The sequence below is a fragment of the Pan paniscus genome, chromosome 1, assembly GCF_029289425.2.
Source record: "Pan paniscus chromosome 1, NHGRI_mPanPan1-v2.0_pri, whole genome shotgun sequence".
Taxonomy (NCBI): Eukaryota; Metazoa; Chordata; class Mammalia; order Primates; family Hominidae; genus Pan; species Pan paniscus.
Window position 1 is genome coordinate 99,274,927 of NC_073249.2, and position 16,764 is coordinate 99,291,690.

At 59.0% G+C, this 16,764-nt stretch overlaps 3 protein-coding genes across 7 annotated transcripts; 1 reads left to right on the forward strand and 2 right to left on the reverse strand.

Moving 5' to 3' along the window:
- Window positions 1-2,699: 2,699 nt before the first annotated feature.
- Window positions 2,700-3,294, forward strand: LOC134730652 (uncharacterized protein ADAMTSL4-AS1). Its single transcript, XM_063605575.1, has one exon. It carries the CDS (start codon window positions 2,826-2,828, stop codon window positions 3,213-3,215), a length of 390 nt encoding a protein of 129 aa, XP_063461645.1. The 5' UTR covers window positions 2,700-2,825; the 3' UTR covers window positions 3,216-3,294.
- A 64-nt stretch (window positions 3,295-3,358) lies between these two features.
- ADAMTSL4 (ADAMTS like 4) lies at window positions 3,359-14,946 on the reverse strand. Of its 5 annotated transcripts, XM_063605542.1 has the most exons (19): window positions 14,818-14,920; window positions 14,422-14,495; window positions 11,999-12,102; window positions 11,707-11,764; window positions 11,054-11,409; window positions 10,185-10,881; window positions 9,840-9,942; window positions 8,742-8,878; window positions 7,933-8,137; window positions 7,506-7,678; window positions 7,247-7,358; window positions 6,962-7,147; window positions 6,674-6,803; window positions 6,148-6,352; window positions 5,648-5,824; window positions 5,132-5,335; window positions 4,831-5,010; window positions 4,392-4,536; window positions 3,359-4,237 (listed from the first exon to the last, which is right to left on the reverse strand). In XM_063605542.1, exons 3-19 carry the CDS (start codon window positions 12,016-12,018, stop codon window positions 4,101-4,103), a joined length of 3,225 nt encoding a protein of 1,074 aa, XP_063461612.1. In that variant the 5' UTR covers window positions 12,019-12,102; window positions 14,422-14,495; window positions 14,818-14,920; the 3' UTR covers window positions 3,359-4,100. The 5 variants fall into 5 exon arrangements, with proteins under 5 accessions (XP_063461612.1, XP_008968717.4, XP_063461610.1 ...); XM_008970469.5 differs by lacking the exon at window positions 14,422-14,495 and having other exon boundaries at window positions 14,818-14,946; XM_063605540.1 differs by having other exon boundaries at window positions 14,039-14,906.
- On the reverse strand, window positions 13,168-14,025 carry LOC103785884 (uncharacterized). The gene has a single exon (XM_008970467.6). It carries the CDS (start codon window positions 14,023-14,025, stop codon window positions 13,255-13,257), a length of 771 nt encoding a protein of 256 aa, XP_008968715.3. The 3' UTR covers window positions 13,168-13,254.
- Window positions 14,947-16,764: the final 1,818 nt, after the last annotated feature.

Here is a 16,764-nt window from a genome sequence, read left to right on the forward strand (position 1 = left end):
CTGTAGAGAAAAAGTTTGCCCAACCCTCTACTAAAGCTAAAGAGGAGTCTCATTTTGTGATGAAAGAGGCAGGCAACCAATAGTCAACAGTAAGGAGGAGAGGAATGTAGCGATGGGAGAGAGGAAGGGTGACCTTGTTCCAGGGGAGATGATCTCTGCCTGTCTCATCAAGGGGAGGGCCTTTTAGGCTAGGGATCCCAGGGGTACAGTCTGCTCCTTTTTTTATAATCCCACCCTCTTTCCCCCAGTTTCTTTTCCTTTTCACTCAAAGTTCAGTGGAGCTATCTCAAGAGATTCAGGTAAGGCTCAGAAGAGTACAGCACACAAACATGCCGACCCAACCTAGCCTTCCTCCCCCAGCACAGGGCTCTTCCCAGGCCTCTCAACACAGCTCTCCAGTGCTCACAGGAGAAATGCTCTGCTCTGGCCAGCTTCCAGCCAACTCTGCACCTCCCCTTCAGCTGGCAGAGCTGATGGCTCCCTGGCATCTGACTGCCATATCTCGTGCATACCTTGTTTTGGACTAATCTTATACATTCCTCCCTCAAATCCTTTCTTCCTTCAGACTCAGCCTTGAAACACCCTCTTCTTGAGTTTTCCCAGTCTCCTAGGTCAGGAAGCCCAAAAGTCAGATTCAGGCTTTATGCTGGCTACTTTGAGGTTAACCCAAACTTTTTCTGTCTCTTGTTGACAGACTTAGACTTAGGTACTTTCCTGAGGCTTTCTACTTCCTTTAGACGGTGTCTCTGCCCTTTAAAGCTGACAGCTCTTCATCACCTACCTGTGGCAAACCACCTCCACTTGAAACACACACCTCCCCAAACCATAATTTCTACGGTAGCATGATTCTCCATGGTTCAAAGAGAGGAGAGGGCTTCCTGGGTCAGTTTACTCTGGTGGGGAAGATGCTAACATGAAGTCTCTATTTGTAAACCTGGGGACAAGGGGAGAGCAAGGAATAAGAGAGGGTCTGGCTGGAGAGAATCTGGAGGGAGGCTCTCCTGGCATCTTGTTCTCTCTACACCCCACCACCCTCCATGTCCATCTAGAGTCTTCCACCAGAGCTCTTTTCTTACAGATTTCCTGGGAGAAGGTGGCTTAAGGCTGAGACACTTATGCCCTGGGCCAGCCACTGGATTCCTGTGCTCTGCTTCACTCCTAGTTACCAGAAAGGTGGAATCTGGATGAGTGGAGGTGAGGAGAAGGTTCAAACTCTCCACCAGACCCACGCTGCAGCTGTGAGCACCTGCTTACAGGGAGGCCTGGGGGTTGGGGAAGTCCAGGAGCTAAATTTAGTCCAAAAGCTGCAACTTAAATTGGGTGGGTATTTACCCTGGGGAAGCTGGGAGGGGGAGGGGAGAGGAATCCTGACCCAGCTGAACTTGTGAGAGCACAGATCACCCCTAGTGTCACTGATACTCAAACCACAACCCCCTCCCCCAGCACACCCTCAGAAAGGAGGCATCCTCAACAATTTGCAGGCCTTTTGCATGCTTGATCTCTCTTGTGCATATCAAGTTTGTTCTTATCACCACCCCACCCTCATCTCAATTCTCAGGGGTCCAGTTCCTCTGAGTCCTTCCCTAAATTCCCACTACTGCACCAAACCCAGGGGCCCTCCCCACATTCCTCTGCCCTCAGGCTGCAGCTTCTGCTCTCCCAAGTCCCTCCAGAGGGTTTCAGAGGTCAGCGAACAGGTGTCTGGCCACACTACTCCCCTCTACGGGGCCAAGAAAAGGGATTGCTTGGGGTCGGGTTCCCTTTCCTGAGAACTTCCACATTGACCCCATAATGACCTCAGTGACCAGAGGAAGGAATCCTTAGGGGCTGCACTGAGTCCTAGCTCTAAAATAAGAGGAGAAAGGGAGCAGACCCCCAGATGAGAGCCCACCTCCTGAGAGGTCAGAGGCTGGAGGCCGAGAGGGAGCTCATGGGCGGGCAGAGAGAGAAATGGGGTGCTGAAGCCGGGGGGCCCTGCGAGGGGCTGCGACCGCACCTCCACCTGCGATTGGTTCTCAGGCTCAGGGCAAACGCCAAACCTGCCCAGCAACAGCCCTGAGCAGAGGGAGGGGAGCTTCGGGGAAGTCAGCTGAGCCGGCACCGCCCAGCTCTGGGCTTCCAGGAATCGCTGGGAGGGCCCCAGCCTCCACCCCACCCCTCCCTGGGTCTCAGGACTCTGCCTTCGGCCTTCTATACCGACTGGGCGGGCTCGGATCCCGTTTCCCTGGCCCCCCACATCTGTGATTCCCTGCTGAGGCCTCTTTAGGCTCAGCAGAGACGTTGGAACTGGGCTTTCCTTGTGGCCCCCTTTCCTCGCTCCCTGCCCTGGGCTGACGTCAGTTTTATCTTCCTTCTCCATTCCCTTTTGCCTCCTTCCCCACTCGCTCTCCTCTTAAGATGTCCAAATTCTTCCTTCTCGGCCACTTTCAACCCAGAGAAAGCCCGAGTCCCAAAGCAACAGGAAGATGTGCGGGGGACCGCGAGTGTGGGGACATCCTGCCGCCTCGGGCAACTCTGTCGTCCCCCACAGGGTTCAGGTGCTCAGAAAACAGCAGCCACTGAGTTCACTGTTTCCGCAGGCCCCGTATTCCCGGCCGTGCTCAGCTGGGCTTGTGGAGTCGCGAGCGGGGGCGCTCCTGCGGCACCGCCCCTCCTGGGCAGCCCGGCTTCCAGGAGAGACTCGGCCTCAGTCTCCGAATGGCAGGGGTCTGGGAGAGGATGTGATGGCAAAGCCCTGCCCCTCTCAGGCCGCCTCTAGCAAGTTCTCTACCTTGAGAGAAGCGAGTAGGAGGAGGAAGGAGGCCAGGCTGAGCCATCTCTAAGGAATGTGGCTTTGGCAGGACATCCAGTGCTGCCCCGCTCCTCCCTCAGCCCCGCCCAGGGCCCCGGAGCCGGGCCGGGCTCCTCCTCCTCCAGGGGAAGGGCTCGGGGCAGGAATCCCTTCCCTTTCCCCACCCCAGGAGAAGCCCCAGAGCGTAGGGAAATGCGTACGGCAGAAAGAGAGACAGAAGGCAGGGCTAGAGAAAGGGAACAGGAAAAAAGAGCTTCGACAAGCCAACTGCCCTTCGCTCAGGCCCCAGCGGAAAGGCGCAGATACCCGGAGACTTCCCAGAGAGACTCGACCCACCAAAAAGCGCACCGCGGCCGCGCAGCCCTTCCTTCAGCTCTGGAACCCAGCGCCCCACACCTCAAATGGGAGAACTGGTGACCTCTAGTGGCCCATGACCAGCCTGCAGGGCCTGGGGCTGGCGGGGATTCTCTGACCCAAACTCTCCTGGGCTCTAATGCTGTTCCCCTGCCCACCCTACCTTCTGCCTTCACACTGCTGAGGGGTCCGTAGCCGACAAGGAAGAGCTCATTTCTCATTTGTCATGACCATCTTTAATAAAAAATAAATTAGTTCTGGGTGGGAACCATTTCAGGAGGCAGGGAGTGGGGCTAGGGGCTGGGCGGGGTTGGGGGGGGAGCGCATGCTCACATTTCTCTTTTTCACCCTCTGCCCAGCTGGGCCTTGCTCTGGAGAGGCAGTCTCTTTCCTCCTGCCTTCCTGGGTAAGGCAGGATTGGCAGTGGCTGACCCCAGCCCTAGCTAATTAGGGAGGCAGGGGCAGAGATACTAGGCAAATGAGAAGGGGTCAGAGACACAGGGCAGCTTAGAAGATGTGAGGTCTGAACATGAGAAATGAGGCTTAGGGCACAAAACTGGAGTTGGTGGGGAGACCACACTCTAAGTAGCTCAGATTAGCAAGGAACTGCAGACTTGCTTTCCTCTCCACCTAGGAAAGTCTCAGGGAAACAGGTCTTGTCCTTCTCAGTCTGTGTAACCTCTTTTTGAAAAGTGATACACGTTTGAGCACACACATATCCATGCAGTCCCAAAAGCACACCTGAGGCATATGTGCACACACCCATCACACCACCACATGGGCCTGACCACAGCCCTGAAAGTCACTTTCTGTCAGTCACCTTGCCACCCTCTGTCACCTGGAGGACATCCCTGCTGAGACTGGGACAGGCTGGAGAGCCAGGGGGTTCAGAGTGGGCCGATCAATGGGTGACCGATGGTGGCACAGAAAACCGTGAAGGTGCCCCGGACCCCTTTCAGGAGGGATCCTGGGGAGACCGCTCCAGGACATGTGCGCAAGAGCGGCAACAGGTGGCTGTGTAGTAGGGGTAGACGCAGAGCCGGGCCTGTACCACCAGGGGGCAATGTGGAGAGCTGTCCTTGCATTGATCATCTGGGGACAGAGGAGACCAGTGGGCACAAGAGAGTCACCAGGACCCACCCGTCCGGGAATGGGTGTGCTGCCCATTCCCACTGGTCCTTTCTCATCTCCTCCCATACTTCAGCTAATCCACTGTATTGGGGATTGGGGAGAGGGGGCTCTTTACCAGGGCGCTGGCTGCAGGGTTGGCTGTTACAGGGGCGCTTCCTGGAGGGCCGCAGTTGAGGAGGGCATCGGGTGCTGAGGGTCTGGTTGGTGCTCAGGCACTGGACCTCCCGTGTCTGCGTTCCCCCTTGGCAGGAGCGAGAACACTGGGGCGACCCCAGCCATCATATCAGACCTTTGCCAGGCCCGGGATTCTCCTTAACCCCTGGCTGCCACCTGTCTCCCCAAAAGGTGGTGGTGGGGACCCTCCAAGGACATTGTGAAATCCCAAATGGAGAGGGCCCATCTTTCCTCCAAGTCTATAAGAAGTAGGACAGTGGTAACGCTTGGCTGGGCTTATTCTGGGGCACAGAGAGACCTGGAGGGGGTACAGCGAGAGGAGCTCCCCTCCCCTAGGGGCCCAGGCTGAGCAGGACAGGACAGCGCAGCCAGGCACTCACTGGGCTCCAGGGCGTGGAAAACCATCGATCCTGGCAGGCCTGCCCTTGACAGGGCTGCAGGGCGGGGGGCCTGGGGAGGTGAGAACAGTTGCTTGGAGAAGTCACATTGAACTCCGTCCCCAGTTTGGATACACAGATGATGTCTCTACGCTGTGTGCCAGAGCCACATTCGGAGGAGCACTAGTGTAGGGGGAGGGCAGGGTGATGAAGGGAGGGGAGGACAGAGAGCACCCCAAGTGCCCACAAGGAATCCCACTGGGACTGGCACCCCCTTCCTGCTCTCAGCAGGCGCTCAGCTTACCTCACCCCAGGGCCCTGCGTACCAGCGCCAAGTTCTCTCACAGGGCCCCAGGCTGCAGGCGCGCATGTCAGGGGGCCGGCTTCCTGTTGGACAGCTCTGCCCAGTTCCTGCTCCTGCTTCCCCCTGGCCTGGCCCGAGGGCTGCCCCACTCCCAAGGCAGACCACAGAGCGCCGCTGGATTCCCGTCCCACACTCGGCTGAGCACTGCGGAGGAGGAGAGCGGCCTGTGTGAGGGGCCTGCTGGTGACTGGCACAAGGGACAGTAGGGGGTCAGGGAGGGATGCATCCTGGGTCCGAATCCTGGGTGGGTGGGAATGTCCCCGGGTACCAGGCCTGGACGAGGAATCCTAGCCGGGCCCCTCATGGAATTTGTTCTCACTTATCTCTGAGTTCCCAGGGTCAGGCATATAGCAGGTGCTTGATCAATACAAGTTTATTGAGCTGTGCTGGAAAGGCTGAGGTGTCCTGGGCATGGTTACCCAGGATGCAGGACATGGCTGGGGGTTCCGGGCTCACCTTGGAGCTCCAGTCGCTGTGGAACCAGGCGGTAGTACAGGGCCCCATGTCACAGGCCTCTCTGCTGGGGGGCTGCGGGGGGCCTGACGCACACTCCTGCTCGCTCACTTCATCACCATTGTTCCCAACACAGCGAACCTGCCGGCTTCTCTGGCCCCGGCCGCACCGCACGGAGCACTGAGGGGGCGAGGGGAATCCAGGGAGCTGGGCTTCCCAGACCTTCTCAGCCAGCTTCCAGCTCTAGGCTTCAGAACCAGGCTCTGCCTTCGATCCCCAGCCCAGCAGTCACATGGCTTCGTGGGCTGAGGAGGAGGCTGAGCCCTAGGGCCCTGGGCCCCCAGTCCCTGGTTCAGTCCCTTATCTGACTTCTATATTGGGGGTCCATATGAAACCCTGTTTGTAAATAGTTTCTGCTGATGAAAAAGAAGTTGAAAAACCACTGCTGTTGTTCACCTGTGCCCATTCCCCTCCCCAGCACCTCCTTGCCTGGGCAAACTCACCTGGCTCCAAGGAGAGCCAACTTCCCAATGGCCACAGAGGCGCAGCTGGCAAGACTGGGTGATGTTGGGCCGGGGGAGATGTCCACAGCGCTCTGGGGGCACCGAGGAGCCACCCCCCCCAAATTCCTGCCGGCACTGCAGCTGGCGGTGCTGGGTGCCGGGGCCACAGGAGCGGCTGCAGGATGTCCACTCGCCAGCCTCCCAGCTGCAGGCACCAGCAGGGCAGGGAAGAGGCGGAGACATAGATGAGATGTGTGGGGCTGCCGTGGCAGCGGAGATGGAAGACACACTGGACGTGGGGGCCTCAGAGGAGAGTGGGCACGTTTGGCGTTTGGAGTCTGGGTTCCTGGGGGGCTCAGCCTGCCATGGCTTTCTTGCTGCCTACCGAATGTCTGCCTTTCTAATCTAATGTTGTCTCTCTGCAGCCAGGAGATGTTGCGTTGAGTGCAGAGTTCAGGTAAGATTCTGGGGGCAACTGCTGTGTTTCCAGTACCCTAACCCTCCCCGTGGGCTCCCCCATACTCACTATGGGGGGCATGGGGTGCCGTGGCAGGGTTCAGGGGAGGCTGGGGGCCTGGCACCCGCGGCACAGCTGCGTTCATCCAGTTCCTCTCCCGACTCACGGGAGATGCAGAGGAAAATGGGGCGCCAGACACCTGAGTGGGTGAGAAGGCAGCCAGGGAGGCAGGAGGCTAGAGCCCGAGCTCAGTGGTGTCCCAGACGCAGGGTCGGGCGTGGCCCCACAATCCGGGATGCGGGAGTGTCAGTTGGGGGGTTTGGACCGAGATGCGGGGAACGCACTGCGATGTCTCACCTTTCCCGCAGGACGCTGAGCATGCAGAGTGTCCCACTCGTTTCCAGTACGCAGCTGGAGACCCCAGGGGTGTCCTGGGATGGGGCGGGGCGGGCATCTGGGGGATCCGCACCTGACGCTGGAGGGTGCCTGGGGTCCGGGCTGGGCGGGGTGCCGGAGCAAGTGGGGGCTCCACCCTCAGAATCTCTGTGCAGGGGAGCAGGTGAATCAGATGCCACCCCACTGCCCCGAGCCAGCCCTGCAGCCTCTCCCTCCTCCTTCCAAATGCAGGGGTCAGAGTCTTACCCGGCTGAAGCTGGGGGACAGGGGGCTCTGGGGTGGGGTTCTCAAGGATTGGAGGAGGTGAAGAGATGACATACTGATAAAAAACGCCTGGGTTTTCCTCCTGAAAGATCATCTGGGGAGAAGAGAAGATAATGAATATGTGGGGGTGGCCGGAAGAGGATGCCACCAGCTCTCTCTCCCATCTTGACAACCACAGCTCTGCCCTTAGAGGGAACAGCCTCCCTCCCCAGCATTCAGCTGCCCCTGGCCCCAGGCTCACATAGACATCCACAGGCTGGGTGGTGGGGCCTTCAGCCGACAGACTCTCCCCTTTGCCCTCCTCCCTGGGAGGACGGTTATATCGAAAGACGGTCCCGCCGGCCCTGTAGGACCCAGGGGGATCCACAGCCCAGTTCCCATTGATGATGGACCGGCCCCCAGGGCCACGAAGTGCTGCGGGTCAGAGGTGAGAGATCGGGAAATTCCAGGGTGATAATACCTTCCTCCTCCCACACCGTGTCCTTAGCCTATAGAAGCTCCCACCAGAACCTAAGATCCCCCCAAGCCCTCTCAGCTTCCTCACTCCTTCCACGAGGGGAGGGGCTAGGCCCTGGACTTCCCCCTGTTTGGCTTGCTCACTGCTCTGAGTGGGGGTATGGAGGGCCGAACAGAGACGGAAGTGGAAGGGGAGGCAGCTGGGTGCTCACCCAGGTAGTTGGAGCTAGGCCGGAGCTGGGCAATCTGGAGCCGCGAGGCTCCCGCTGGAATCCACAAGATCTTCTGATAGCCCAGGGGGCCGCCTCGGTCAGTGAGGTTCCCCGAAACAAGGCGACAGGTAGAATCATCACCCCCACAGACTCCACAGCCATCAGGACGCCTGCCAGAGCCAAGGATCCCATCACAGCCGGGGCTCTGGAGAGAGTGAGGTGAGGCAGCGGCCACAGAACGCCAGACACCACCTCAACCCCACCCCGGTCCCCTCGGGAGCCTCAGCTCACTACCCTGCTTTTTGTGCCACAAGTGAGAGCACAAAAACAGCCCCACCATCCCCAGCCAGACCCAGGGACACGGACAGGCGCCCAATCAGATCCTTCAGGCTCTGCTCAGCGCAGCTTGGCAGGTGAGAATTCTCCCTCGGTGATCTCAGTATGGTGTTTTGTTGTTGAATTGAGACTGTGCAAATACGTGTGTGTGCATGTGTGCATGTGTTCATGCATGCGTGTCTACATGTGTGTGCATGTGTGTCTGCATACATGTGTGTGCATGTGTTCGTGCACGTGTGCACATGTGCATGCATGTGTCTGTGCATGTGTGTGTGCATGTGTGTGCATATGCGTGTGTGTGCATGTGTGTGTGTGCATGTGTCTGTGTGCATATGCGTGTGTGTATGTGCTTGCATGTGTGCATCTGTTCATACATATGTGTGTGTGTACATGTGTATGCATATGGGGGCATGTGTGTGTCTGTGTGCATATGCATGTGTGTGCACACACACACACACACTGTCTTCCCTCACCAGACAGCGTCCAGCCACACAGATGTCAGGGGCTCCAGGCTGACACAGGGTCCCATCCTGGACCTTTTCGGTGTGACGGACATAGAAGCGGAAGCCACGGGGCCGGCAGTTCAGTTCACAGCGCTGGGAGCCCTGGACTAAGGGACAGGGTAGAAGGGTGGTTAGTGGGCTCCCTGGTGGGAGGTTAGCTGAGAGAGGCCCCAGAGGGGGCACCTTGAGGTTGCCCAGGTCACTGTGGATGAAGGAAATGTGACAACAGCATAAGCTGAGGTGGTCAGGGCCGGGCGCAGTGGCTCATGCCTGTAATCCCAGCACTCTGGGAGGCCGAGGTGGGTGCATCATTAGGTCAGGAGTTCAAGACCAGCCTGGCCAACATGGTGAAACCCCGTCTCCACTACAGATACAAAAATTAACCAGGCGTGGTGGCACATGCCTGTAGTCCCAGCTACTCGGGAGGCTGAGGCAGGAGAATCGCTTGAACCCAGGAAGCAGAGGTTGCAGTGAGCTGAGATCGTGCCACTGTACTCCAGCCTGGGCGACAGAGTGAGACTCTGTCTCAGAAAAAAAAAAAAAAAAAGGTGGTCAGGTCAGTTGAGGTCACCGAGACCATCAAGGGGACTCAACTGAGAGAGGAGCAATCCCTGATGCCCATGATTCTGTGTGTTCAGAGCTCTTGAGTGCTTACCCTGGTGTCAAGTTAACACAGGCCTAAAATGAAGCGGATGGTAACCTGGGAGCAACCGATACGATAGTGCCCAGGATGCGTGGCACACCCCCACCTGGCTGTCACGGCTGGACAGGATCTCTCCCACCATGGCCCTCTTGTGTCACAGCCTCCTGACCCCCAGTGATGGCCTTCCCAGGGGAGTCCGGACAAAGCGTGTCTCCCACACCTCCTCCTCCCACCCCGACCCTTCTGCAGACCACTCACCACCTGTGCTGTCTCCTGACCCAGCCCCAGGGAGAAGAAAGAAGGCATGGCGCAGGGGAAGCAGAGGGGCTGGAAGTCATTCAGGGCTGGGAGTAAGCAGGTATCTCCTCTCCCCTTCATCCCCAATTCCAAGCCACCACTGCCCAGGGGTGAGCAAGAAACCTCACCTTCAGTGAAGGGCTCCCACTGATACAGCTGGCCCATGAATTCCTGGGAGTTAAAGGCTGCGCACTGCAGGGCCCGGGGGTCTGGCTGCTCAGGGGGGCAGGGCTGCGGTGAGGGGTACAAAGGAGTCAGAGCTGGGGAGCAAAATGAGGGTAGGGTCAGGGCTGAACCTGGGGAGCAGGTGGGAGGCTCAGGTCAGCGGAAGAGCTCCAAGACCCCTGCCCTGAGGTGGTCAGATGCCTAGGCCCTTCTCCCTCAGCTGCCAAGCGGAAGCTGAGGACCCAGCTTCAGGGCAGGGAAGCCACACTGGAGGTCGGGGTTGGGAGGGGAGGCCCGAGGAGACTCACCGCTTGGCTGCAGGCTCTTAGCTGTTCACTCTCCCCAGCACATCTTGGGATAGGGCTACTGGGAGCAAAGAGGCTCCAGAGGGAGCTGGCATGGGGGCCGTTGCTCAGCAGGGGCAGCCAGGCGCCCAGGTGCTGAGGGTCAGGCTCCAGGCGGGGCCAGTGAGGAGTCCCCCCAGTTCCCCAAGGCCCCTGGCCCTGCTGGCCTCGGCCCCGAGGGACCGAAGGAAAAGGATCAGGGCGTCTCCCTGCTACCTGGGGACTGGCCCAACCCTGGGAACTTGGCCTTCGTGGCTGAGGGGATGCACGGAAGAAGCCACCTTCTCCTAAGGAGTGCGTGGGTGAGGGGGGCTCTGTGCCAGAGGCCTGGGCTCTGGGGTGATGCCGTAGGGGGGCAGGCCTGGTTCTGGGGGCCACCTCTGTCTGAGCAGTTTCAGGGCTTAGAGGTTCTGCTGGGGGGGATGGGGTGTGGACAGACAGTTCTGTGGGAGGGAGCTCAGTTTGGGGGCTGCCGTTTGCGGAGAATGGCTCTGCTCTTGGAGTAGGGGATGGAATAGGCTCTTCCCCTCTAGAAGAGATCAGGGACAGCTCAGATCTGGGTGGCCTCCGAGGGTGCCTGCGGTTCCGGTGCAGTGGCAATGCAAAGGGCACTCTCCCATAACCGAACATTCCTGGCTTGATGGGGTCTCGAAGCCGGGACCTGAGAAGGTGTTTCAGATGTGGGGGCACAGCTCTGACCACCTCTGACCCTGTTTCCCCAGTTTACTTCCTGGCACCAAAGACAAGCCCTCTGAAGCCACCCGTGCTCCCCTTTCCTTCATGCTAAGCCCCCACCTTGCCCAAGGCCTACCTCTTACACCCAGGCCTCTCACCTCCTGGCCGCTCGAATCTCCTGGGTCTCCTCTCTCCCTAGGTGGGAAGCGGGACCTCGAAGTGGGCCACCCCTTCCCCGAGACTGTGTCCTGTACAAGGGGAGGGTTTCTGGAGAAGTCTGGGGTCTGGGACCCTGGCCCCGGGGGAGGAGGGCTTCTGGATGTCTTGGGGGCCGGGGAGGGAGGAGCAGACTCGGGCGGAGCTGCACTGTAGGGAGCTGACATGTCCGGCTCCTGCGCTGCACCCCCACCCCGCAGGGCTGGGAGCAAGAGGCCCACTGGACCCAAGGTCCCCAGACACCTTCGGGGCCCTGGCCCTCTTCTGTAGGTGTCTGAAGAGAGTGTCCGGACAACACCTATATAGAGAAAAAGGTCAGACAGAATTGGAAGGATTAGAGGGAACTGTCCAGAGTGTCCATGTAGACCAACACTGAGGCTCACGGAGTCGCTACCAGTCCAAGGTCACATTCAGCAGCAGAGGGAGAACTACACCTCGGCCTCTTGGTGTTATGAGGCAAGGAACTGGGGAGTTGGCAGGGGAGGTGGGTGGGCTGTGGGGAATGGAGGCGTGGCCTGGAGAGATGGGGTGGGAGCCTAGGGGGAGATGAAAGGGTGGCAGGCAGGCTGCAGCTGCTCACTTGTCCAGAACTCACCTCCTGATCCAAGCAGAGCTGAGGGAGGGACAGAAGCAGCAGCAGATACAGCCAGGGCCTGCAAACCAAAGGCCAGGGGAGGGACGTCAGACTGGAGCCAGAGGGGGTGTTGCAACACTGCCCTCCGCCCCCAGCCAGCTCCCATATCCTGACTACCAACTTCTCAGAAAGCAGAAGTTACTCATCACTTCCCCTGCCCCTCCCAGTGGTCCCCTTTCCCTCACTTCCAGACACAGAGCCATCCCAGCACCTCCCCTTTTCCTCCCCCCCAACCCGTGGCCCCTTCTCTCACCTGCCAGTCCAGCTCTCCATCGCTCCCCCTCTACTGCCCCAGGGGAAGGCAGGAGCGGACTGGTCACAAAAACTACGCAGGCATCTGGGCGTGGAGGGTGCTCTCTGCAGGGACAGAAGCCTGGTGGTTACCTCTCCAGTGTCCAGAGAGCTTGGGGCTGGGAGGACAGCTCAGAGAATATGGAGGAGGGGGTGAAACTGGCCCATCCCTTTAGGATCCTCAGGGTGGGAGCAGGGAGGATCACTGCCTTGTCCATCTGTAGAGGCTACATGGTCAGGGGCTGACCTCAGCCTTCCAACTAAGGCTCAGTCCCCACCTCTGGGCCCTGTAGGGGCTTCTTAGCTCCTCCCCAAATCCTACCTAGGGACTGTTTCTAGGCTGGCTCAGGCACAGACAAAAGGCTTTTTTTTTTTTTTTTTTTTGAGATGGAGATCTCACTCTGTCATCCAGGCTGGAGGGCAGTGGTGCCACCAAAGCTCATTGCAGCCTCAAACTCACAGGCTCTCCTTCTTCCTCAGCCTCCTGAGTAGGTGGGACTACATGCGTGCACCACCACACCCAGCTAATTTTGGTATTTTTTGGTGGAGATGGGATCCAGCTAAATTGCACAGGCTGGTCTCGAACTCCAGGCCTCAAGCACTTCTCCTGCCTTGGCCTCCCAAAGTGCTGGGATGACAGGTGTGAGCCACCGCACCCAGCCAGAGGGCTCCTTCTAAAATGGTTGTCATCTGCTCCCACTCCTGCCCTCCCAGAGGTGCCTAGAAAGTAGAGGAGGAAGGCTCCACTGAGGATGCGCCAGACACTCTCTCTGAGGACCCACCAGAAGCCCCTTCCTTGGGTCTTCCAGACACAAGACCTTCCCCAGTCATCTCTCTGTCCTACTTGCCTCCCGGCTTTCTCTTCCCTTCTTAGATAAGCTCTTTAGGGAACATCCAGGCACATCTCAGACACTTTTTGGCCAAGGGATAAGCTAAATGGGTTGACGGTTTAATCTCTAGAGAAGAAGCCGGCAATGTAACACCCACTCTGGGTGCCAGCATCCGGAGTTGGTTCAGTGAGGGCTTGTTTCCTGTGCATCTCTACCAGCTGGGGAAGCGGGAAGGAGAGGTGCAGCCGGGGCTGCCTCATGCCCCAGCCACAGGCCTCTCATTCTGAAGAGCCGGGAAGTCCATCTGAAGTTCAGCTTTGAACACTGGAGAAGTGAGGCTTGGAAGCCACCCCAGCCACCAAGCCTGACTCTCTTTGCCCCCTTCTTCTCACTTTGAGTCCTTCCCACCCCTGCTCCTCATCCCACTCTTAGTTCTGCTTTCCAGGAAAAAAAAAATCTGTTTCTGTTGGATCTGAAAGGCACCCGGGAGAGGAATCCAGGGAGCCCTCGCATTGCTGAGGTGGGCCAGCTCTGGGGCAGAAAATGACCAAGAGAAGGGTAGGAATGTGCCTGGGGGCAGACACCCAGCCCCACTGCCCTCCCTGAGACCTAGGGTTCGGAATTTGAGGGAGGGGTCAGAGTGGCTGAGCCAGAGCGGGCGCCTCAGCGATTGGGGTTGGGGTGGGGGTTGCCGATGGCCACTCCTTCCCCTGGCTGGGCCAGCCACTAAGGTCAGCAACTCCACCCTGACTGAACGGAGGAGGCCAGGATCTCCAGAGAAGGGCCCATGTTCCACCCAAGTCTTCAGGCTCTGCCTGACTCTTGTTACTCCAGCTGAGGGAAGAAGAAATGGGGTGATAGTCACTGCCTGCCCCTTCTCTGATGCCGACCCCTCTTCATGCCCTCTCTGCCTCTGCTTCTCTCTGCCACCGAGATCTCTTCTCGCCGCCCCTCTCCACGGGTCTACCCAGTACACATAATCCCGTCCCGAGCTGGGTTTGGCTTTGGCAGTCCCCTGGAGAAGTGAGGGGTGGGGGTGACGTGAGCTCCCGGGGCCCGGGCCAGGCCTGGCTCCCTCTCTGGAAAAGTCCCACCCCACCCTCCCCTGCGCAGCCCGGCAGGGGCCCATGCCCCCTCCTCTGCAGAAACACACGCACATTTATGCTTCTCACCCCTTTCCATGTCCCTCATTTGGTGTCGTTCCCGGCCCAGGACGAGGAAAGGAGAGGTCAGAGGTGGTCACTCTGGTGCCAGAGTAGACCCTGGTCTGGACAAACGCGGGCTCCTCCTGGCCACACCTCTCCACACTGCCCAGTGAAGACCAAGGAACAGAGACCTGCGCAGGGCTCACCCCTTCACCCCCAGGTCTCCCTGCTGGAGAGTGGTTGGACCCTGTGTTTCTGGGCCTAGCCATGGAGAGTCCCTGTCCTGAGTCCGAATTCCCGGGCCCTCACAGAGCCCTCCACTCCTGGGTCTGGCAGGCCACCCCAACAGGTGTCTTTCTTTTTTGTCAACCTCTTCTGCCATCGGGCTGTGCTGGATCAAGGGCACCCACCTGCGTCCCTCGCGGCGACCCTGTCCTCCAAGTTCAGGAGTGCAGTGGGGGGCACACCGTCCGAGAGCACCCTCCTAGAGAGAGGGCAGGAGGCGCCGGCCGCGCGGGGAGGTCGTGGGTCTGTTTTCCAACTTTACTATGTGACTTAGGAGGAATTTTGGTTCACTCCCCGCCCGGGTGATGGGGCCAGAGTTCCACGGGATCAGACTCCCTCCCCAGGAATTCGACCCCAGGGGCTGGAAGATTGTCCGAGGCCACCGGAGCTGGGTCCAGGGTCGTGGCGGGGTCGCGACCGCACAGCGCAGGGAGAGGGGACGACGCGGGCGCGCGGGGCGGTCGGTCTAACGGGACCCGGGAGAGGGGCGGCCGGGGCCGGGGTCCCGGGGAGGTCTCTACCTGCTCTGCGAGCCCCCGGTGGCCCGTTAACCCTTCTGCGCCCAGGCGCTCTCTCCAGGCAACCTCGCTCCGCGGCGGCCACTGGGGCCCCTGAGCCGCGCTCCGGTCACGGCCGCCTCGGCCGCGACTCCGCCCTCGCGCCCGCCCCCGCCCAGCCCCGCCCGCCACGCGCCCCAGCCCGCGCCCCTCGGCTGCCCCGGGGTGGGGCCGGTCTGCCTCGCAGCCCCACTCGCCAGGACCACCCACCCCGGGCTGCGCGCCGGGCGCCCCCCGACGGCTACGTGAGCTGAAGCCCGGGCTGGCCCAGCCGGGGTCGGAGGCTGCAGTCGCTCCCGGGCGCTGTCCTCGTGCCCGGCCGAGACTAGGGACTTAAGCAGCCCGGGCTGGCCCAGCCGGGGTCGGAGGCTGCAGTCGCTCCCGGGCGCTGTCCTCGTGCCCGGCTGAGACTAGGGACTTAAGCAACCCGGGCCTCCGAGCGGCTCGGGTGAGCGGTGCGAACACGGCGCGGCGCGGCACAGGCGGGGCAGCCTCCAGGGGCGCCTGGAGCGAGGCGGCCTGGGAGAGCCGCTGGTCCGGGAGGGAAGCGCCCTGGACGGAGGTACCCGCGGCCCCCGATCCGCGTGGGTCCAGGCTCTCCCCTCCACGCAGCCTCCCCTGCAAACTCAGTCACTCCTGCCTCTCCCGTGTTGGGCAGTGGTGGTTCAGATTGCTGGGACTTCTATGAGCTTCGGTTTTTTTCCTCAGTAAGGTTTTACACTCGGGACTCAGCGAAAGGACAGCGTGCTGACTTCTGAGTCAGACTGATCTGGATTTGAATCTCAGCTCCAGCTCTTGCCAGCTATGTGGTCTTCGACGAATACTTCCACCCCTGTGTGGTGCAGTTTGCTCATCTGCAAAATGGGACTAATCTAATATATATGATGGGCTTGGATATGTCTCTTTACCCATTTATACATGGAAGAATGCACCCCAAACTCAGTAGTATTGGTGACATCTGGGGAGGGATGCAGGGTTGGGGGAGGACTGAAAAAGGCTTTTGCTTTTTACTCTGCGTTATGTTTATTATTATTATTATTATTATTTTTTTTTTTTTTTTTTGAGACGGAGTCTCACTCTGTCGTCCAGGCTGGAGTGCAGTGGTGCTATCTTGGCTCACTGCAAGCTCCGCCTCCCAGGTTCACGCCATTCTCCTGCTCTAGCCTCCTGAGTAGCTGGGACTACAGGCGTCTGCCACCACGCCCGGCTAATTTTTTGTATTTTTAGTAGAGACGGGGTTTCATCGTGTTAGCCAGAATGGTCTCGAGCTCCTGACCTCGTGATCCGTCCGCCTCGGCCTCCCAAAGTGCTGGGATTACAGGCGTGAGCCACCGCACCCAGCTATGTAATGTTATTTTTGTGAATTTTTTTAACCACAAGAGCAATCCATCTATTAGTTTTATCTTTTTTTTTTTCTTTTTTTTTTTTTGAGATGGAGTTTCACTCTTGTTGCCCAGGCTGGAGTGCAGTGGCGCGATCTCGGCTCACTGCAACCTCCGCCTCCCAGGTTCAAGTGATTCTCCTGCCTCAGCCTCCCAAGTAGCTGGGATTAGAGGCATGCGCCACCATGCCTGGCTTATTTTATATTTTTTAGTAGAGACGGGGTTTCTCCATGTTAGTCAGGCTAGTCTCGAACTCCCGACCTCAAGTGATCCTCCTGCCTCGGCCTCCCAAAGTTCTGGGATTATAGGCGTGAGCCACCGCGCCTGGCTATTATTTATTATAAATAAATAATATATGTAAGATGGGCATGGTGGTGAAAGCCTGTAGTCCTAGCTACTCAGGAGGCTGAGCGGGGAGGATTGCTTGAGCCCAGGAGTTTGAGGCTGCAGTGAACTATGATCGTGCCACTGCACTCCAGCCCCTGCGACAGAGAGAGACCTCGTCTCAAAAAATAAACACATAAATAAA